The sequence below is a fragment of the Notamacropus eugenii genome, chromosome 3 (assembly GCF_028372415.1).
Source record: "Notamacropus eugenii isolate mMacEug1 chromosome 3, mMacEug1.pri_v2, whole genome shotgun sequence".
NCBI lineage: Eukaryota > Metazoa > Chordata > Mammalia > Diprotodontia > Macropodidae > Notamacropus > Notamacropus eugenii.
The window spans coordinates 22,546,579-22,569,403 of record NC_092874.1 but is presented as its reverse complement, the minus strand read 5'-3'; the positions used below and the strand labels follow the sequence as shown (position 1 = coordinate 22,569,403).

The window sequence follows — 22,825 nt, the reverse complement described above, 5'->3', positions numbered from 1 at the left end:
ATTTTAAAAAAAAATCCACACTCTGAGTCAATGGCCTCAGAAGGCAGGTCGTATGTTTCATTATAAGATTTAGAAATGTGTTTGGTAAATTGTGTTCAATTGTGTTCCCATATCTTTCAAAATTACTTGTCTTTACAATGTTGCTCTATTATGAATTGTTCTTCCGGTTCTGCTCATCTCACTTTGCATCAGTTCTTACAAATCTTCTCAGGTTTCTCTGAAAACTATTTCCTGTATCATTTCTTATAGCACAATAATGTCTCATCACTTTTTCTATAACTGGCTCAGCTATTTTCCCACTGATAGGTGCCTCCTCAGTTTCCAATTCTCTGCCACCACAAAAAGAGCTGTAGCAAATATTTTTGTTCTTTTGGATTTTTTTTTCCTTTTTTTAAATTTCATCTCTTAGGAGTACAGACCCATTGGTGGTATCGCTGGGTCAAAGGGCATGTACACTTTAATAGCTCTTTGGTTATAATTCAAATATCTTTCCAGAATGACTGGACCAGTTCATAGCTCTGAGAGTGACTGCGTCAATATACCTGTTTTCTCACAGACACTCCAGCATGTCATTTTTTCTTTTTCTTTCTTCCTTCCTTTTCCTTCCTTCCTTCCTTTCTTTTCCTTCCTTCCTTCCTTCCTTCCTTCCTTCCTTCCTTCCTTCCTTCCTTCCTTCCTTCCTTCCTTCCTTCCTCCCTCCCTCCCTTCCTCCCTTCCTCCCTCCCTCCCTCCCTCCCTCCCTCCCTTCCTCCCTCCCTCCCTCCCTCCCTTCCTCCCTCCCTCCCTCCCTCCCTTCCTAGCTTTGCTAATCTGATCAGTATGAGGCAGAGTCTTAAAGATATTTTAATTTACATTTATCTAATTATTTAGAACATTTTTAATATGGATTTCTTTGTCTGAAAAATGCTTTATCAATTATATAACTGATCAATTGGAGAATGGCTCTAATAAATGTGAATCCATTCTGTATATATTTTAGAAATAAGATCTTTATCAGAGAAATTTGCTGCAAAGATCTTCCCTGTTTACCTGGTTCCCTTCTAATTTTAACTGCATTGTTTTTGTTTGTGGACTTTTAAATTTCATCTACCTCCCATCACTTCTTTTCAGTTCACACTCACATAACGTAATTTGTTTAGTTATTCTCCAATGGATAGGGACTCCAGATGTATAATTTATAACGTAACTATTACCACCGTAGCAAGCCAAGCTCTGGACTTAGACTCAAGAAATATTTTTGGTCTACTTATGTTCCTTTGCTTTTTGAGGTAGAATATATGAGGGCATGGATTATTTAGTTTTTATCTTTGTACTCAAGCATGGGGCAAACACAGAGGAAATTACTTACACATTACCAAACCCTTAGCAAATGCTTGATAACTTGGGTTGAAATTAACTGAATTCCTAAATGGGGAGGAGGTAAGGGCAGGACCAGATAATGTGCTTTCTGGGTTTTGTGAGGTATCTACACTAGTCTTCCTGTGCTTATAAACATGATACTCAAGAGAAAGGGTGGAAGACCTGGAGTCAGGAGACCTAGGTGTGGATCAGTTGCAGAAATTCACCACTTGTAGGAGTCCTTTAACCTCTCTATGTTAAAAAAAAAAAATTGCTGTCTTCACCTTTGAGTCTCAGTTTCTTCATTTGTAAAAATGGGGATAATCCACACCTCAAAGGTTTGTGAGAATAGTGCTTGGTGAAGACAAAGCAAGGGATGGGAGGAAAGGCAGAGAGAAGTCAACCACCTTCCCAGGAGTCAAGTGGGGAATTTCAAGGTTCTCAATTTCATCTCGTATGCAGGATGCCTTTGGGCATCTTGTATAACCTTATTCCTGGAGTCACATCTGTGATGAGTATGACGCGGTTTTACAGTTTTATGGTTTTACATGGAAACAGCTCTAAACTTATGTTAGACACTTCCACTCACTACTTGGAAGAGGATAAACAAATAAGAGACATTTCAATCCTGCAAGAGGCTCCAGGACAGGGAAAGGAGAGCAGAGTTTTTGATTTTGAGCAGAAGGCCGAGCCTAGGCGTTTCTGAAGGGCTTTTCTCCTAGACAACATGGCACGCGTAACAACTTGGTCATGTAGATGGCCACAGGATAAAATCTGGCCCTGAGATTTCATTCCCTCTCCCCAGGGCAAGTCAGCATTTTCTCTGCAGAGTTGGCCCGATTTTCCCCGAAAGGTTAAGGGATTTGTCCAGAGACACCCAGGCAAACGTGTCCAAGGTGGGGCTTGAGCCTTCCTGGTTCCAAGGTCAGCCCTCTCTCCACTACACCAGAGATGCCTTTGTGCGAGGGCTCGTTTAAATGAATACCTGTCCTGCTACTACTCCTCCTTTGTCAAAAGTGAAACCATTGAGCTTTTTAGAGTTTTTACAATCCTTGGGCTCAAGACTGTTTCTGTCTTTTAAACACGAAATCTCATGAAATTTTACAAATGAGATAACCTGGATAAAATCACATTGTGTGGAAACAGACTGCTTGAAAACAGGCCAGTAACCACAGGAGTATGTGTCTCAGTACATACCTGAGTGTGGGTGTGTCATTTTGTCAACATACTTGTTTCTGGCGTTTGTTTTGAGGAGGCGCTAACCTGATGGGACTCCACAAATATCATCAGGGCCTCATTCTTTGAGCATCAGGATCCTTCCCTGCCCCCACATCTCCTCCTAATATGCACTATCTGACCTCATGCAGACCAACAGGCTGAGAAGGAACAAAGGCTGCTGGGAGCCAGAGAGAGAAGTCTTGGGGCTAGAGAAGGCAGGGCATGGATGGCAGGGCTGAGCCTAGAGCTCCTGCCGCTGGGCTCATGCTCTGTTCTGGTTACCATGAGGCTGTTTCTCTTTCTCTCCCTTGCAATCAGGGAAGGTTTTCCAAGAAATTTGAGGGAGAATCAAACTCCCAGGTGTTGTGGATGATTTTTAAAAAACAGAAATGGAACAAATCGACTGTGATCTACTTTACTGGATGTGCTAGAATCTCATCCTTGCTAGCTTGTGGCCCGTTACTGCTCAGCGTTAACATGTGACAGTGCCGAACTAAAATGGAATCCATCTCAGGGAGATGAAGCTGGGGGCGGGGGGAGGGCTTCCCTCACACCCGCCCTGGCAGGGTCTATAGAGGGGACAACTGAGGCTCAGAAAGCCCAAGGTCACCCAGCCAGTAATCCCAGCTCCCAGGTTCTTTCCACTATGCCACGCTGACTCACTGACACTGTGTCCTTCAAGGATGTTCACCCACCCCAGTGGGTGGGACTTGGTGCTGACTCGCCACTTGTTGGCTGGGCAAATAACTTATTGGTAAGGCGTGTGTCTTTCCAGTGAATAGACAACAGTTTGTTAATAACAAAATGGTGATGAAGACATTTATATGGTTAATACAGGTTATATTTATTGTGTGACAATGATTAGTTCTTAGAGGCAAAATCTGGTTCAAAACACACTACTGGAAATTACATTTTAGTTAATCTTACAAAGGGGATAATGTAATTCTATTTCTTCCATTTAAAAATTACGATAAGATGGCAGTTTTTGGGTTATCTGCAGGTTTGGTCAAATGTTCTGAGGCAGCAGACAATCATTCTAAAAGACAGATTTTTTGAAGCATATTTACGCAGAGGTAAAAAAGACAACGTTTGTGTCTACAAACACCAACCACACAAATCAACACTTTCTTTGAATCCAGAATTACTTTCAAATTTTTGTTTGAATTGTTCAGATTCTGACTTCTGAATCGAGGTTTCAGATCAGCTTAAATTTGGCCCAATCCCTTCCACTGTCCTCAGTCTAACAGCATACACTGAAAACGGATTTTCAGGGAGGCCCTGGCAGCATCCAGGGAATCTGCCCTACTGTTAGGGAGTGTCTTAGGATGGCAATCAGCCACAGAGAATAGGCCTGGTTCTCAATATTCTGAGGATAGACCCTGGGTAGGGAGAAGCCCTCCTAGAGAACGCTCAGCTGTGTGAAGAGCAGTCACTGGTTATGCTGCAGGCTACTGAGGAGGGGGACACAGCATTGGTGACTGGAGAAGCCCCAAAGGCGGGGGGGCAGCAAGAACCCTGAGGTGGCTGCCACAGCATCTGGAGAGGGACAGGGGAACCTGGGCGGGAAGGCCTGGCAGGAGCCTGTGGGGGCCTGGATTCAAGTGACCCTTTGTCCTTGACCCTTTGCTGGGGTTTTGGGCCTCGAGCTACCTCTAGAGCTGTGGCCAGAGTCTTCCTGAGAACAATTTCCCACACAGGAAAACAGGCCCCTTGACTCATGTACGATTCTAAAGAATGCTACAATCGGTCACTTACTTCTCAATTTTGGAAGCAAATTCTCCAGCAACAAGAGTGGATAAAACTGTCACAAATACACTGGCCCCAAATAGCTTATGAAGAATCAAGGGGATATCATATATGATATGTACACCATTTTTCATAATTTCTGAATCAAAATGGATAATTAATTTTTGCTTCTGAGAAATCACCCTCTTTGGATAATACGAGCTGTCTACCATTGACAAAACATGTAGGTATGAGGTTTAACGAGAAAGAAAGTCAAGAAACGTGACTTCAACTCAATAAACAATGATTAAGTGCCTACTATGTACAGGGCACTGCCAAGTGCTTACAGGAAGGAGTTGCATTTCTCCATTCCTCATTGTGTATCTGTTCCTTTCTTGGGCCTTTCCCCCTTTGTCAAATGCCCCTTTCTGACAGCCGTGCATATAAAAATAGATAATTTTTCTTTTGTAGAATTCTCACCTCATTTAAAAGAGTCTTCTGCCCACTACTAAAAATATATATATATAGCCTCTTTCATTCCAATACCTCTAAGTTAGACTTGTATATAATTTTGGAAACCATGGAAGGTAAGGGATGAGAATTGGAAATACACAAACAAAAGCTTTCCCGCTTGTAACCAGAAGTTCTACTTTCAACGCGCAGCAATTAGGAGTCCCGCTCTGGCAAGAGGTATAACAATACTGTGGTATAAAAATGTATATTTAAATAAGTTAGGCCTAAAATTTATTTTTCTTGGTGACCTCTTACAAGGCAGTTCCTTAGCTCTTCCAATTCCAGGGAATACAAAGGTCGCCATCTTGCAGAACAGAATAAAAATGTGAAATGCAGACGTGCATCCCTTGCAGGTAGGGCAGGGACTGTTCAAGAAGCCTCCTACAGCAGTCGATCATTTGGGCGCTTGAAACACTGGGCTCCTTGTACAGCTTCTTCAGAGAAAATTTCTTAATTGAAGCATGGATCAATTCATTTTCAATTACCTTTAACCTGTGATATTAAAGTCATCAGGAGTTATGAACGTAATGAAAGTACAACAGAAAATGTATGACAGTAAGGTAGGAAGGCTCACTGGATCATCCATTTGGGGCAAGGGACTTGCTGAAGGCCACACAGTTTGGAATCAAACCCAGGTCCTGCCACCTAACAGTCTACTCAGAACATGGGAAGGAAGCCCCATAGGTCAGGTGATTAGTAATTACTCCAATGACTTGAGGATTTAAAAAACAATGGTGTTACCCATTTGCTTAATTCCACTCAAATAAACGTTGTTATTAAGCACCTGCCATATACAGGGTGCTAAGCTTGGCACTGGAAGACAGAGGAGTTCAGAGTGGCAGCTCTGGAAGGTTAGCTGGTATCTTCCTTTCCCATCTACAACATCCCTGAACAAGTGTTAGGTATGCAGCCTCAGGGAAGGGCCCTGCCTCACAGGCAGTTTGGAACATATCTAAAGGTTAGAAAGTATGTCCTTGGGCCTCAGTTATCCTCCTGCTAGGTGCCCCTATGGCTCCCAATCCTGCCTCAGCTTCCTCAGCTCAGAATGGATATAAACACCACCACGCGGTCTTCTTACAGGGCCAAGGAAGGCACAGAGAAGACACTGTCACAGCCTCCAAGGGCCAAAGGATTGCTGGCCCAAAGCCCCTCTAATGCTGAGGTGGAGTAGAGGAGGAGGGGCCGGCCAGACTGTGTCCAGAGTCCCAGCCCCTCCACAGAGCCTGTCAATGACCTCGGGAGTTCCGTTCTAGGCTTCAATCACTGCATGAAGGCCTTGGGCTCTACCAGTAAATTGCAAACATTCAAAAGCAGGGCTGAACTCTTTTACAGGAGAAGACAAATACTTACTCATCTTTTCTTCTCATGTTTTCTCTTGCTTGGGCTGCTTTGGTGAAAATGAACCACTGGAGGGACACAGGGTCACACAGTGATGGGATGCTGAAGTACCCGAGGTCATGCAGGCTGGGAGAGTATCTATTGCTGGAGGGAAATGGAAATGAAACACAGCACCACCGAGCCTCAGAAAACTCAATACCAAGCTTACAAGCCTCCTCCCCAAGCTCTGTCCACCCAGCCAGGCCGTCAAAGCAGTTGGACTGCGCTACCAGCGTCCGTGCCACCATCTGACCCATGACACGATCCTTCAGTCTCTCACTACTGATCCTTCAGCCCCAGCATTCACGACACAACTCGCTCTTCCTTACTAAGAGCACATGACTGACGTAAAAACCCAGCAGAGAGAGCAAAGGCTCACCTGTCCAGGATCATCTGCAGGCCCCGGAGACTTCGAGGGTGGAGAGGGAGCCTGGTCTTCAGGAGCCGGGTATAGAAGCTGTCCAGGAGCGAATAGTACTCTTCGATGGTCAGTGCTGGCTGCAGCTCCTCCACGTAAACCACCTGGATGCCACCCAGCAAGTAGCTGATCTGGTCTTGTAGAAGCACCAGCTTCCTCTGGAGGGCGAAGTAACTGGGCAACGTTTCAAAGAGCTGTGGCCAAAGAGGGGAGAAGTGAGTTGACCCTGCTCAGTGCAGCTGAGAGTATGGATTGCAAGACGTGCCACCCAGAATGGAATCACCTGCTTAAAGAATGGTCCAGAAGGCAGGAAGCTGGTCTGAGCAACTAGGAATCATGAGGATCTCTGAATGAGCAAACATACCAGAGAGAAATGTCCCCCAGATACAGTGCCAAGCCTGGCTAATTGAGCCTTAGGATGCAGGACACACACAGTGAAATGTTCAGGAGATTAATTTAACTTAGGATGATTGAAAAACGGGGACAAAGGTCATTGGAAAGAGAATCTGGCCTCAAGTTCTCATCTTTTCAACTGATCTACTTTAATAAGAGTGATGGAGAAAAAACTGTCATGGTAATAGCATTAGCAATTGCGGAAAGAAACCAGAATCTATAAGCACCTTGTTGCTGTCCAGTTGTGTCTGACTTTGTGACCCCATTTAGGGTTTCCTTGCAAAGATACCGGAGTGGTTTGTCATTTCTTTCTCCAGCCCATTTTACAGATGAGGAAACTGAGGCAAAGAGAGTGAAGTGACTTGTCCAGGGTCTCACAGCTGGTAAGTGTCTGAGGCCACATTTGAACACAGGAAGAGGAGTCTTCCTGTTATGAAGCCTAGAGTTCTGTGCACCATGGTACTACCGAGCTTCCCCCATAACTACTTACCTAGCCTCAAATAATTTTTTTTGGGGAAAAAAAATCATTCTGTTCTTTTCTAATCTAATCTGATTCAGGCCATTCATGCATGTCAATGTTGACATTCTCATAAGGGATGATCTACTTCTAGTCATCCTGTTCAATTTTATCCTGGTCTTGTATCTGGAAGATGCTGAACCTAATCAGAAAGGCTGGTGGTTGATGCATGGCAATAGGGGTCAATGTTTTTAAGAGCAGTGGTCCCATCTGAAGTCCTTGCCTTTCTCCACTTTATTGTGTGTGCATCTTGTTTGCATATGGCCTTCCTCATTAAGCAGGGAGACCTTCCAGGGTGTGGACGTTTTTCTCTTTTCTTTGTGCCCCAAACGCTTAGAACAGTGCCTACCGAAGAGGTGCCTGGATAAACTGACTTTTAACTTGAATTATAGCGCCCTGTGGCTGGTGTTATTTTTACCAAAAGCCTGACCCTGCCCTGAAAGTATTTTTCAAAACATTTAATGCTATGAAGGGATTGGACGGCGAATTCTGATCCAGTGCCACGCTGCCTCCTTCTCTTTTAACCTCTTTCCATTCATTACTTGAAGAAAGGGCAAAATGATGAAAAATCATGTTGTGGAAAAGAGAACTGAAGAAGCAGAATCTGATAAACACCGAATGAAGGCTTTTCAGGTTGTGTTTACAAAATTCTAACATTTTAAAATAAAAAATGGGAAAAATAAACCTACTTCTCCGAGAGCCCAGATCTGGATATTTTGATACAGTAAAGTTCTATCTATGACAAACAATGATAGGACGATGGTGCTACACAGGGAGCCCCTGGGGCTACAATACTGATCGAAACCTTTTACACTTATGAAGATAGTATTTTAGACAAAAATTATAGAGATGCTTTTGAAAACACTGAAATATTCTTGCATTTAGGTTTTTCTTACTTTTGTCCAGTGGTGATGAACATCCATGGTTCCGAGCATGACATGGCCCAAAGCACTCATGCCTGACCGGTCTGTGAACACTATTGTACAACCTGATAATAAAAACAGAAATCCTTTGTCACACACAGAGAAGTCTGCACAGTGATGAGGTTCCTTAAGTCCATTACCTCGTCTGTAGTGAACTCTGGCATACAGAGGAGTACGTTACTTAGCAAAGGCTCTCATTCTGAGATTCCCCAGTGGAAACAGTCATACCTATGCCAGCTTTTAGACGCACGTGCACTGCCTCATAAGTGTAAAATGCACTGGAAGCAAAAAGACTTTTGGATAACACTCAGAAAAGAAAGATCTTGACTCCCTCCCAGAGGCAGAGATCTCAAAGACGCACCTTTAATGTTCCGAAGGGCTTCCAGGTTTTGCTGAGCTAAGCGGCCTAGGCTATGCAGCTGGCTACAGCGGTGAGCTACTCCCCAGCTTCTCTGCCACCTGCACAAAAGAGCACAGAGACAATGTCATAACACATCCCAGCGAATTGTGAGAGAAGGTGACAGCTGACCAAAGTTGCAAAGAGCAGTCTTTTAGAGGTACGTATGCAACCAGACCTGAACTGACTATCAAGAGCCTTGAGAAAACAACCAAAGAGAAAATGGTGGAATTGGGTCTGGTCTCCTGAATTGAGAGGGTAGCTGGGTTGAAGAATCTATAAATTTGAAAAATGAATACACAAACTGAATTTTTCAAGCTTGTAGTAGAGGTTTATAAAGCAAAAGAGAAAAGTATTAAAAATATGACCTGCTTTGTCAAGATTGAAAGGAAGTGAGAGAGCCTCAGAGCTGAGAATGCCTGGGTTCTAGTCCAGCCCCTCATCCAGACTGGCTATATGACTCTGGGTGAGTCACCTGACCTCTCAGGGACCCAGGCAGCTCTTTCAGATGAGAGGTTGCAAAGCAGGTACTGACCTGCATTGGTGGTTTTCTCATCTGAAATGTCTGGTCTCTCCTCTCAATTATAAAATTATCATTTTCCTTTTTCTAAATAAATTCCTTTCATTTTCCTAAAAATCCCCAGCAAACTTCTCATGCCACATTCTAAAAATCGTACCTTATAGAAATGAGTTTTTGACGTAGAAATCAATTTTCATGTATGTTACATGCTATATTAATGTAAATAAAGGCTGAGCTTTTCCCCAAATCTGGTCTGTATAAAATAAAATCTGTTTGTGGTCTACAACTGTGATTTTTTTCCCTGTGTATTTCTCTCAGAGAGATACTATTTATGATTTTAAAGGTATACGGTCTCATATTCCATGATTTTCCATATCGGCACCAATATAATGATTTGGCTTTTAAAAATATTTGAAATGGTTTTCAAAATTCAGAGAAAAATTCAATCTGATGTTCATGTACTTTTGACGTGAATTAAATGCCCACTTACAATGCTCTTAGTTCTCTCTTTTTAACCATAATCAAGACTGATTTGTTACTTTCTCCCTCTCATTCAATGAGGAAAACCCCTCAGAAAGCATGTTGGGTGCCATCAGTTTTCTGCGTTAATGTCGGTAATTTAATACCGTAAAGATGCAGCTTCAAGAGTCAGGAAGCCTTGGCTCCAAGCAATGGCGGTGCGACTCTAGACAAGCCACTCTGCTTCCCTGCTCCCATGATAAACTGTCAAATCATCTATGAATTTGTCATTTGTGTGGATGAAGGGAATGCCCTCACTGGGAGTTCCTTGTACCACAGAAACCCCAGGTGTGGCCCAGATCAATTTAATGTCATATTTACAAATGAGAAAGTTGCTAACTGCCACTCTCCCCAGGCTAATGTTGATTTTGGGTTGGTTGGATTTAAACTGGAATCTTCCTGATTCCCGGCCTAGCTCCCTAGCCTCCATGCCCTCTGGGTGGATGGTTCACTGGTAAATTGCCTTCACAGAGCTGGGGTGCAGCTAACTATAAGTAACTAAATTATTTTAGTTATAACTAGTAACTAAAGGCCATGATGAGCTCACTAATACACGAGGCTCACACGGCCTCCCTTCCTTCCTCCTGGGGAAGCGCAGACACCACCCACAAGCCTAATTCCACTAGTGGTTGGTGTGGGAGTTCTCACCGGCTCCCTTTGATGTCTTTAGCATGGGGAACTAAATGCCAGGGAGAAAACTTCCTTTACCCATGCTGGCCTTAGAGAGTTGCCTGGGGGCCCTATGCAGTCACCCAGCCAGGACTGTCAAAGGGTGAACTTGAAACCAGACTTCTTGGTTCTGAGAGGAGGCAGGATCTCTTCCAGTCTATAACCTCAAAAAGTTGGGCTATTTATGGTCTTGTCTTGGGGGAGTTAAGTCCACTCTGTTAATGAAGAGCATGTATTGTTGTTCACCAGACAGCTAAAGGGCGCCATGGTACATCAAATATCAAAATCCAGAATTTAGGTGGCTGAGAAAACTATCAACAACCTCAGATACGAAGATGATGCCACGGTGATAGCAGAAAATGAAGAAGAATCCAGAAGTCTCTTGATGAGGGGGAAAGAGGAGAGCGTAAAAACTGGCTTGAAGCTTAACATCAAAAACCTAAGATCTTGTCAACTGGTCCCATGACTTCTAGCATATGGAGGGAGAAGGAATGGAAGCAGCGTCAGATTTTGTATCACTGGACTCAAAGCTCACTGCACAGGGTGACCAGCCATGAAATTAAAAGACACTGGCTCCCTGGAAGGAAAGCAATGGCCAATCTGGACAGCGTACTAAAAAGCAGAGGCATCACCTTGCTGACAAAGGTCCACAGAGTCAAAGCTATGGCTTTTCCAGGAACAATATCTGGCTGTGTGGGTTGGACTCTAAGGAAAGCTGAGCGCCACAGAATCCATGTTTTCAAATTGTGGTGCAGGAGAAGACTTCTGAGAGACTCTTGGACAGCAAGGAGATCAAATACGTTAATACTCAAAGAAATTAATTCAGCCTATTCACTGGAGGGGCAAACACTGAAGCTGAAGCTTAAATACTTTGGCCACATGAGAAGATGGGACTCACTGGAAAAGACCTTGATATTGGGAAAGACTGAAGGCAAAAGGAGAAGGGGACAGCAGAGGAGGAGATGGATGGATGATGTCATGGATAGACTGATAGTGGAGAACAGGCGGGCCTGATGTGCCAAGGCCCATGTTGTCACAAAGAGCTGGTAACAACTGAACAACAAAGGTGCTTCAACACATCCTTGTTTCCTTCTTCTCTTTCTCCATTCCTTCCTTCCTCTCTCCCACCCTCCCCTTCCCTCTTTCCTTTTTGCCTAGTGTTACAACCAGATCAAGGTCTGGGCTCCCTGAATGGCTGTGGGACAGAGTTGAATATTCATGCAACTTCCCAGGGAACCTCTTGATTCCAGATACGGCTGAAATGGAGAAGTACTGGGAGAGTAGTAAAGGAGGTCCCAGACCAAACTGGGCAATTCCTGGACCATGTCAAGTCCTTAGCCCAAGTGGGCATGTAAGCCAAACAGAAAGTCGTAATGTTGAGCAGTAAACTGGGACCTTGCCTTTCAAGGACCAGGTAAGTTCTGTGGACTGTACATGTTGGTAACAAGGGGCTGACTTATTGATAACCCAAGTAGGACAGAACAGCAAAGCTGGAGGACTGGAAGGGCTCTTTGGAAGGAAGAGCAGAGTATTTTCCTCCAACCCTGGGGCGGAACATAAGACTAGAAAGCTTGTCCAGTATGGTATAGTGGGGACTCTTTTTATGTAAGGATTGTATTAGAAAGCCACACTCAGATTCTGTGATTTTATGATTTAAAAGTCCCTAGAGAAGTGGAACAGTAGCAGAAAGGGAAAGAGCTATCCTGGCTATCTATGGCCTCTGCACTGAATGACCTAACGCGTGCCCTGTGCATTGCTAGCCTGAGTGCTTACATGGGAACTGAGGACCTTTTTCCTTTGGTTGTGGAGTCAAATAGTGATGCTTTTGAGTGAACTATGTATGTAGGCATGAGCTAAAGAGCTATATTATATGAGCAGCCTGCAAGGCAGAATTCACTTGTAAGCCTAGAACCCTTGGTTTTAGGTAGCAGGTCACAAGTTTTTATAAAAGACAATATGGAGAAGTTGAAAGAAATTTGGGTTCAAATTCTACTGGAGACCAAATTGTAAGACCTTAGGCAAGTCTTATTACCTCTTTAACTCCCTCCTCTCCTTCCCAGTACATAAAATGAGGATAAAAATGTCCATGGTCCTTACTGCACAGGACTGCAGAGTGTGCTGAATGTAGTAACTTACCTTTTAAATAGCGATTGTGTGGCCCAATGGTTAAAGTCTAGACTTGGAGTCAGAGGAGCTGAGTTTGAATTCTGCCTATGCCCTTTAGCACCTGGGTGGCCCTGGCACTGCTATTTCTGCATCTATGAAAGGAGGCTACGTGAAATTGTCCTTAAGGGCAATTAAGGACAATTTCTAGCTCTATGATCCCAAAGGGCACTCCAAAGAGCACTATGAAAACACTTAAGTGCTATCTATGTATACAATGCCCAGTTATTATGCATGAAATAAAATGGGAGAGAACACTGACGACAAATAGAAAAAAGTTAGAGATGCTCCTCTTAGCTGAAGGGAAGGAGGCCGAGCTCAGTGGGACCTCTGCATCCTTACCTGATATCTGAGAGCAGGAGCTGGCGAGACAATTCGTTTTTTAAACGGTCCAGTTCCTCTCTCAGTGGCAAACTATTGGTCAGCTTTTTAATGGCACTTTTTTCATTACTATCTAACCAGGACCTAGAAAGAGAAAGAGAGATGTAACCACTGGAATTGTCCATTTATTTCCATAGAACAGAAAGTTAAACCCCTATTTTTCTTAAATATTTCATTTTTAAAGGTATTTTTAAAATATATAGAGAACTGGGTCAAATTTATAAAAATACAACTCATTCCCAAATTGTTAAATCATCAAAGGATATGAACAGACAGTTTTCAGATGAAGAAATTAAAGCTATTTATAGTCATATGAAAAAATGCTCTAAATCACTACTGATTAGAGAAATGCAAATTAAAACACCACCACACCTATCAGATTGACTAACATGACAAGAGAGGAAAGTGATAAATGTTGGAGAAGATAGGGGAAAATTGGAACACTAATGCACTGTTGGTAAAGTTGTGAACTGATTCAACCATTCTGGAGAGCAATTTGGAACTAAGCCCTAAGAGCTATAAAACTCTGCAGACCTTTTTATCCACAATACCATGACTAGGTCTGTACCCCAAAGAAATCACAAAAAATGGGAAAAGGACCCACATGGACAAAAATATTTATAATAGCTCTTTTTGTGGTGGCAAAGAGAACTGGAAATTGAGAAGAGCCCATCAGTTGGGGAATGGCTGAACAAGTTGTGATATATGAATATAAAGGAACACTATTGTTCCCATAAGACATGATGAATGGGCAGATTTCAGAAAAACCTAGAAAGACTTACATGAACTGATGCTGAGTGAAGTGAGCAGAACCAGGAGAACACTGTACACAGTAACAGCCACAGTGCGTGAGGACTGATCTTGATAAACTTAGCTCTTCTCAGCAGTAAGATCTAAGACAATTCCAAAAGACTCATGAGGAGAAATGCTATCCATATCCAGGGACAGAATTATGAAGTCTGAATGTGGATTGAAGTAGACTACTTTTTTTCCTTGTCGTGGTTTTTCCCTTTTGTTCTGATTCTTCTGTTACAACATGACTAATGTAGAAATATGTTTAATATGATTGTGTATATATAGATATATCCCACATCAGATTGGCATGCCATCTTGGGGAGTGAGGAAAGGAGAGAGGGGGAAAAACTTAGAACTCAAAATTTATAAAAATGAATGCTGAAAACAAAAAATTAATAAATTTTAGAAAATATTCTTCATTTTTCTCCATTTACATGTTAAAACAATTTTAAATTTCTAAAAAGTTTTAAGTTCTAAATTCTATCCCTTATCCCCCTCCCCATGGTAAATGATCTGATATGTCATGTGTGCAATTACGTAAGTCAGTCATTTTGTACATGGAGACCAGAACAAGCACAAAAGAATGAAAGGAAGGTCTGCACTCAGGCAACAGCAGCTCTCTCTGCAGGCTGGGTCCTTGGCGGCCGCCCTGGGTCGCTACAGTGCATTCACAGGTCTCCATCAGACAGTGCTGCTGTTACTGTGCACGACGTTCTCCTGGTTCTGCTCACTTCACTTCGCATCAGTTTATGTGAGTTTTCCCAGGTTTTTCTGAGATCATCCTGCTTGTCATTTCTTATAGATATTCAATCACAAGCTTGTCCAGTCATTCCCCAAGAGATGGGCACCTCCTCAATTCTTAGTCACCACAAAAAGAGCTGCTATAAATGTTTTTGTACAAATAGGTCCTTTTCCCTTTTTTAAATCTCTCTGGGATACAGACCTAGTCATGGGATTGCTGGATCAAATGGTATGCACAATTTTATAGCCCTTTGGGCATAGTTCCAAATTGCTCTCCAGAATAGTTGGATTAGTTCACAACTCCACCAACGGTACATTAATGTCCCACATCACCACCAACATTTATCATTTTCCCTTGTTGTCATATGAATCAATCTCATAGGTATGAGGGGGTACCTCAGAATTGTAAAACTCATTGTTAGAAGATATATGTGACTGGAGAGTTGAAAGCAGTCTCACTCAAATCAAACCTTGGTGAATACATTCAAATTTCTATTAAGACCACCTTTATCCTTTTATATTATTACTTGAGTTTTCTGGATGTTCCAAATTTCCTACGTAGTTTTTCCTTCGGTAAAAGAAGTAGTCCACTCCTCAAATACTCCCATGGATTTGCATTTTCCTCCCCATGAGGGTATTGCCTGTCAATGCAGATTACTGCAGCTCAATCACTTAGGGTAAAAGAATCACTTCTATTTAAAAAACAGCTGTCACTGCTTAAGAAACTTGGAGAGAAAAAACTTTTGCTAAGAAAATGTTCTTAAAAAAATGTCCATGCTATGACCCCAATGGGTTACGTGACTTTTAGAGAGAAGTGAACTTTCACTCAGGTCTTCCAGTCGCTGATTTCTCTTGGTCTGGCTGCCTCACTTTGCCCCTCATGGACAGGAAGTGCATTGTTTACTTCTTTTCAATTCCAACTTTTTTGTGCTGGGCGCAAAGTACACAAAACCAACACTTTAGAAGCATGTAAGGTTGAAAGGCTGGATGATGCAGACAGTTAGAGGAATGCCTTTCTTAATTTGTCTTGAGCTGTCACAGATGCACAGCAAAGGTTTCAGCTGCATCATCCTTCCTGTCTGTGGTCACTCTCCAGCCCAAGTCCCTCCAAAGCTCCATCATGTCGCTGTACCTTGCACTCAGGATGCCAGGGAGTCCTTAGACCATGACAGTCCATGATTCCCAGATCAGAACAGCCCAAGGATTCCCAATCCCTACCCCAAAATTACTGGCAGAAGGCCTTAGATAAAGGGAAAAAAGCTCAAGAAGTCATCACTTAAACATTTTCTTTTAGCCATGCTGATCACAATTATTAGTGGCCATCAAACATCAAATGTCATAACTTTTAACAAATAACTTATGGATAGGCTGAACGTATTTTAATTCAATATGTGATCAATTTTCCAATCAAAAATCTAAAACAAAATTGGAAACCAGCCATGGGTCATTCCCAAGCAGCTGTCAGAAATTGATGCCAAGGATCTCAGAAATCACGAAGCCACCATTTAGTTTTATGCAAATGATACCACACATCCAATAAACAAAATCACAAATAGCTCCTTATAAATTGAGAAACAATCTTTGGGGGGGTGGGGTGAGGCAAGGTTGTGAAAGAAAGAATGTGAACACAGAGACAAAAGATTCAACGACAATAACAAACCACTCAAAAGTCAGATGAGTTTTTTTTAAATGGGCAAATAATCTTAGAATTAAGCATATAAAATGCCTGAGTTCTTACCTACGTTTTTCTAAGCACTGGCATTCATAAAATTCTTGTCCTCATTTTCGGTGGAGATAAACCTTAACTTCCTGCCCTGGCGAGAATGACAGCTCGTTTGGAACACTGGGCTATCTACACATACATACATTTATCTATTTGCATAAGTAGATGCACATTTTTATGCCTTTTTATTAAAGGGCATTTTTCCTGTGTTGCATTTTCATGATTATAAACCCAAATGGCAACATGCTTTTTGCTGCTCCCACTAATCAGGTCGTTAAGATTCCAGACTCTTAGCAAACAGGGGAAAACAGATGTCCAAAAGGAGTAGGGAGGGTGTGGGGGAGTCAGAAGAAATGCCTTTTAATAAGCAATTTTTTGAAGAGGAAAGATGAAATTTAATAGTTTCAGTGATTTTAAGCTTATGTATGGTGCTTTAGGGCAGCTAGGTGGCGCCAGAGCACCAGTTCTGGAGTCAGGAAGCCTTATCTTCCTGAGTTCAAATCTGACCTCTGCCACTTACCAGCGGTGTCATCCTCCTAAGTCTCTTCATACTGTCTGCCTCCATTTACTCATCTGTAAAAGCAGCTAAAGAAAATGACAAACCACTTCAGCATCTTTGCCAAGAAAACCCCAAACGGAGTCATGAAGAGTTGGCCAGGCCTAAAAATGATTCCACAATTCCAGGGATAAAGATGGAGGGAGCTGGGCTACTCTGGCAACTCCAGGCCCTGGGTTGGCATCATCAGTGGCGCATGCTGCCTCCCATCCTTCCCTCAGGGTATCTTACTTAGCTGGGCTGGCTTGCTGACCCCAAGGGAACAAAAAGGAACTGAGTAGTATTAAAAGTCTACTCCTTTGGAGCCTTAGTCTAGCTCTGTGCCCAAGTGATGCTAGGAGGTCAGGGGCTCTTCATTATCCTAACATGGCATGTTCAAGATGCCACCTAGGGCCAGTCCCCTTCTCAGAGAGGATCTTCCTCCTGTGTTGCAGCTAACGGTGGTTGCACAGGAGGGGGTAGTCTTCTTAAAGCCTTTTTGATCAAAATTGTGAAACTGGGTAAATATATTTTTACTGGTTCTCATCAAATAGACTCCATATTTCAATCTGTGGTTCCCAAATAAAACCCTATATTATTACAGAGAGACTGCATGGCCGTCCTTGGAATCAAGACGAGCTCAGTGGGTCCCACCTCCCACACACACCAAGGAAGCTCTCTGGTCGGCTGGCCTGGCCTCTCTAAGATGACTCTGGATTAGCTGTTGATTTGCACCGGAGGAGTTCTTTTCACTGATGTTCTGGACCATCCCACCCCTCTTCCCCTCCCAGAATCACACATATGGATCTTCATGAGAATTGTAGCTCTGATCACAAACCCTCAGTCTTCATTGGTACCAGAGGCTGCTCGCCACGTGTCTTCTCTCTCCCCAGCCTTATGTGTTAAAGCTCTGTGAGCATTAGCTTCAGAAGGCCCCTCAGATGACTTCAGAGCAGTACCTGGGATCTATTCTTTGTCTCCTCAATGATCCTCTGCCTAGGCAGCCCAGGGGAATGCACAAGAGACCCTCTGGACGTCCCCTCCTCCCTTTTCTTCTCAGGCCTGAGCCAATTTAGCTCACAACATACAGTAACTTGTTAGTTCTAGAACAGCCTTTTGCCAGGTTTCCCCAGCAATGACATCAAATATTCTTTCAGGAGCAAGAAGAAAGCCTGCTAAGGACAAATTCAAATGCACTTTGAATGCTATTATGTGCAAAGTACAATGGCAATCTCAACACAGGCATTAACTTTTATCACATACTATGTTATGATAATTAATAAATAGGAAACTTTTTTTTTTTTTGGCCTGGATACAGCAATTTACTTTCCGGACATTAGCTAAATAAACGGCACCCTCCTCTTCCTATCACTGCTGGTACTCTAAAAATAAAAATGTCAGTCACGGCCCAGTGCCTGTTGGGAGAGTGAACTGACTCCTCCCCTTCATTTATCTGACAGTGGGAGACTGGGGAAGGTTGAGAGCTGAGATGCTGAAAGTCTGGAAAGATGAAGAGTGGTAAGACACGACGGAGCTTAAGATCTTCATCATGTTCACTTCTTAGTTAATAAAACTCCCCCAAACCATCAGCAGGAATCCAGTTTACTCTCCAATACTGAGAAGAGAGGTGGTTAGAATCCAAGTCACATGGACCGGAAACAATAGAATCCCGAAAACCCGAATCCTGGACCATTCAGAAGGTAACAGGGCCTCAGGATCACTGAGGCAACTCATTTCTCACCTTTACCCTGCTAAGGTCACACGTGTCTTTTAGTCATGTTGGACAACTTGTGATCCCATTTGGGGTTTTCTTAGCAAAGATACTGGCGTATTTGTCATTTCCTTCTTCAGCTCATTTTACAGATGAGGAAACTGAGACAAAAAGGGTTCAGTGACTTATTCAGGGTCACACAAATAGTAAGTGTCTGGTCTGGGGCCAAACCCTTTTGGAAGAAGTTGTTACTGCAGCAATGGTCCAACATTTTCCCTTCAGCATCGTTATTAAATTAGCTGAGTATGTGACCAAACTATAAATGGAAAATGGAACTTGCCTGTCACTGCACATCAACAAAGAGAAGGGACTATAAGCTTCTGGAATTCACACCCCAATTCTGGGATATAGGTGGACCTTCCTCCTTGGGTGTCACGGTGCTTTGTTTCCAAGTATTCCATTGGTATAGTCTGGACCCATTATGGGGTTCCAATGCATATGGTACCTGACTATTGCATGGTACTGGATTACCAGCTAAGGATCTATATATCAATAACATCCAATATACACCAATTTCTCAGCTTTCTTGGGGGAAAAGGGGAAGAGAAATCCCACACCTTCGGGGAAAGAAGCCCACTAACATTGTGGACTTCATACAGAGAGAAAAGAGTTGGCAAAGACATTCAACACTCACAGGCATCTCTCCTCCTCTTTTTTCCTTCCCATTTTTCTCTTCCTGTTAGGAGGGTGAGGGCTGGACAGAGTTACTGGACTGGAACTGAGATGCTGGACTTGACAGGCTGGGCTTTATAGCCTTCCAAGCTCATCTTGATCTCTTAATTAGGCGTCAGCAATGAGGTACGAGTCTGTTACAGCAGCACACATCCCCAACATCCAGACACCACGCAAAACTCCAAGGCAGGTGACCAACTATTCTCTGGTCCCCACTCACCTCTTCTCTCTTCTCCTCTGATCTGGCCTACCCTCAGATACCCTGACCCAAGGCCATTTACCTCACTCAGACACAAGCTTCCCCCAAACAGCCTCCACTTTTCTCCTATCTCAATCAAAATTCTCTGATTAAAGCATTACATGTTACTAAGTGACCAAAAGAATGAACACCCTCAATGGCACCTGCATTTCAAAAAGGGTCTAGTCGGCTTAAACGGATCTCTGATTTGTAAACTTCCTAAGGAGACGTACATTTTACTGTCTTTCCTTCCAGCCTTAGCTCATTCTTGTCTCCTCCTGTACTCTGGAGTAGCCTCTGACCCTATTCTGAGCCTGCCCTTTCTCCTCTTCCTCCAATTTCTCATAGTGCCCTTTCCCCAGCCCCCCCCCCCCCAGTTATTTGTGTCTATGCCTTTTCTAATCCATTGGAGAGATTTAGCTCTTAAGGTACTCCCAGCTTCTAATCTCTCTACCTTACACAAAGTAGGCACTTTAATAAAAAATGCTGAATTCCAAAGAATACAGAGGCCCTTCTGATACTGCCACTAGACCCCCTCCCCCCACATCTGCCAGAGAGAACACAAGTGGCACATCAGCATCACAGCCTCATCTATGATTCACACCAAACCAAAGGGTAAAGAGCACACACTTCTGCAAGCCTTTTATGGTCATATACTTGGAGTGAAAAATGAGAAACTTTTCATCTCAATAAACCTCAAACTCTGCACTTTGAACTAGTAGGTCTTTCTGGTCTTGCATTAGGTGGAGGGCCACCAAGCTCCAACGGTCCTTAGTACCTGGAGGATGAAACAGACTCCTTGGGCATTTCAAGTCCTTCCCAAGCTGGCTCCCGCCTTTCCTTCCCTTCAGACACACCACGGTCCAGCTGGATTGGCCTTCCTCCCACCTCCACCTGTCTCTTCCATGCCTGGGATGTGCTTCCTTCTCATCTCATCTCTTTCAAGGCTGAGCAGCTGCCTACCTAATGAGGTCTTTCTGGAGTCTCCCTTCCTCTCCTCTGCCTCAAAATTACCTCGAGTTACCCTGCCACTCCACTGGGACGTGCACACCTGCCACATCCTTTCCTCTTGACGGCAGGGACTGTTTCTCTTCTGCCCCCAGCTCAGGTGGTGATGCCTGTGGAGCCCGATGCCCATCAAAAGCAAATGATTATCGGACTGTTACACCCAAAGCCAAGGGATGAAACGTCTAATCCTCTTTAACAATCCCAGTGTCTGCTCAGAGACGCTCGCCTGGAGATTGGCTCACGTTTAATAACCAGCAAACTGGCCTATGCTTCTGCCAAACATTCGGGTGTCAAGCTTGTGATCGATTTAATTAGTGGAGGGCTATTTTCTTCATGGCTTGGACCTGGAGCTAGACACTGTCGGACAGGCAACTCTCCAGAGGAAATTCCTTTAACAGTGCAAGTCCTCATGCGGAGTGAGGTGACTTGACTAGGGTCACAAATCCAAGACACGGAGGGGAGGGGGAGTACCATCTTTAATTTCCAAATGACATGTGTTGAAGCTATAATGATCACTGCCAAGTATTACCTCTTGTTTAAAACAGGAAGTGAACTTTTGTAGAAATGAAGAGTTAGGGTAGACAAGCGGATATAGGCAAAACCTTTTTATGTCAGGTTTACAGCGCACCCTATAAGTCTCAGAGCAGCCTGAACCCTTAACATCACCCTAGCACTTTTGGGACACCTTGCATTTCTTGCTGCAAGAACATTTTTCAGCAAATAACGAAATTTATGAAGATACCTTCAAAGGGAAGACTTTTAATATTCTCTGCCAGTCATGTCAGGTGCTGCCACTTTCTGCAGAACTCAACCTTGGGAAGATTGTCAGCCCTAGAAAGACTGTTACTATACCACAAATATGCCACAGAGGCTCATCAGACTTCCTTCTGCTTAGTGAGCCATTCTATGTACAAATTCTACTATGAGGTAAGAAATTTTGGGGAAAAACAAACTTCATCAGTGCAAATTACAGGCACTCAGCTTAGTCAATGATATTCCGGATTACACAATTCTGATGTTTCCTCCTTAGCCTGCTGATTCTTAGCCTTTGTGCTTGAGGTTACTGAGTTCTCACATGCTGGTCTCCAGTTCAAACCTCTAAACTTGGGTCAAAATGGTCGATCCTTTGAAGTTCTTCAACAGCTTTCTTCTTGGGCATCTCACCTTGGATCAGTTTCCATCAGAAATCCCATTCTGGTTTTCAGACTGACTCACTCTGACATAGGTGCCTTTGAGCTCTCACCATCAGAACTCCTATTCTCATGGATGCCCATGGGAGGGCTTACACTTACTTCTCTCATGTGTGCTGCCCTTTGCTTGCCCACCTCTGGCCCCTCCTCAGCTCTGGACCTGGTCTCCTGGCCATGCCTTTCTTCTCTCTTCATCTCCGTAGCTTTGCTAACTGCCAATGAACACCTGTCCATCACTAAATTCACATACCATGACCCACATCTTCCTCAATAGGCTTAAAATAACTTTGTCTGAAGCAGAAAGTTGGTGCCCTTACAGTCCACATGATGAGGGTCAGGTATCTTCATGACAGCCATGACTGTGGATTTACACAATTATGAATCTAATCCAAGAGGCAGAATGGCAATGAGTGGAATAGATTCAGTGAAGACTTCTCAGATTGTAAATTCTTCTCCCAGGGGGTAAAGGAGACTGAGAGACTGAGGTTGCCATGCCTTCAGAGGAAAATATTTCCCATATAAGGATACAAATTATGTAGTGTATTAGGGTCTCAACGATTGGATAAAACTTACATAACTTTTTGATGCCTTCATTTCAGAAGGGATTGGCTAGATTTTGCGTCTAGAGTGTAAGATCATATTCTCAGCTAATGAGGATAATGGTCAGTGGGGAGCAAGGGATTTGCATTAGGGTCTACATATATCACTGCTTTTCCTTTGTCTTTGGCTTTTCCTGCTCCAGATCACCTGGTGGAGGAATTGCCCCGCTTCTCGAGAATCGAATAAATAAACTTTCTCTCATCACTTTGAGAGGCCTCTGAGTAATTAATTGAAGTAGGGAATCTTGTCATCCCATGCAGCAAGAAGCCTGGGAAAAATACAACATGGAATTAGGAACATTTGGATCCCAATCCAGCCTCTGAGACTTCCTAGCTAAGTGACCTTGGCCAAACCACTTAACCTCTGCCTGCCTCATTTATAAGACGGAGATATAAATTATAACACTTACTTTCCAGGGTTGCTATGAGAATCAAATGCCAGAGTATCTTTAAAGTGCTTATTATGGTGCCTGCCATATAGT

The 22,825-nt window shown here is 43.3% G+C and overlaps 1 protein-coding gene across 4 annotated transcripts in view; it reads right to left on the bottom strand.

The window, feature by feature from the left end:
• Nucleotides 1–3,375: 3,375 nt before the first annotated feature.
• The window catches only part of TCAIM (T cell activation inhibitor, mitochondrial), a 33,105-nt gene continuing 13,655 nt past the window's right edge, over nucleotides 3,376–22,825 (bottom strand). For 3 of the 4 annotated variants that reach the window (XM_072651094.1, XM_072651093.1, XM_072651095.1), the window contains exons 6-11: nucleotides 13,033–13,155; nucleotides 8,784–8,881; nucleotides 8,396–8,487; nucleotides 6,551–6,783; nucleotides 6,145–6,276; nucleotides 3,376–5,286 (exon numbers count right to left, since the gene is read on the bottom strand). In XM_072651094.1, coding sequence (XP_072507195.1) covers nucleotides 5,061–5,286; nucleotides 6,145–6,276; nucleotides 6,551–6,783; nucleotides 8,396–8,487; nucleotides 8,784–8,881; nucleotides 13,033–13,155 — 904 coding nt within the window. In that variant the 3' untranslated portion in view covers nucleotides 3,376–5,060. The remainder of the gene's footprint in view (nucleotides 5,287–6,144; nucleotides 6,277–6,550; nucleotides 6,784–8,395; nucleotides 8,488–8,783; nucleotides 8,882–13,032; nucleotides 13,156–22,825) is intronic. The other variant, XM_072651096.1, reaches the window with a different exon arrangement.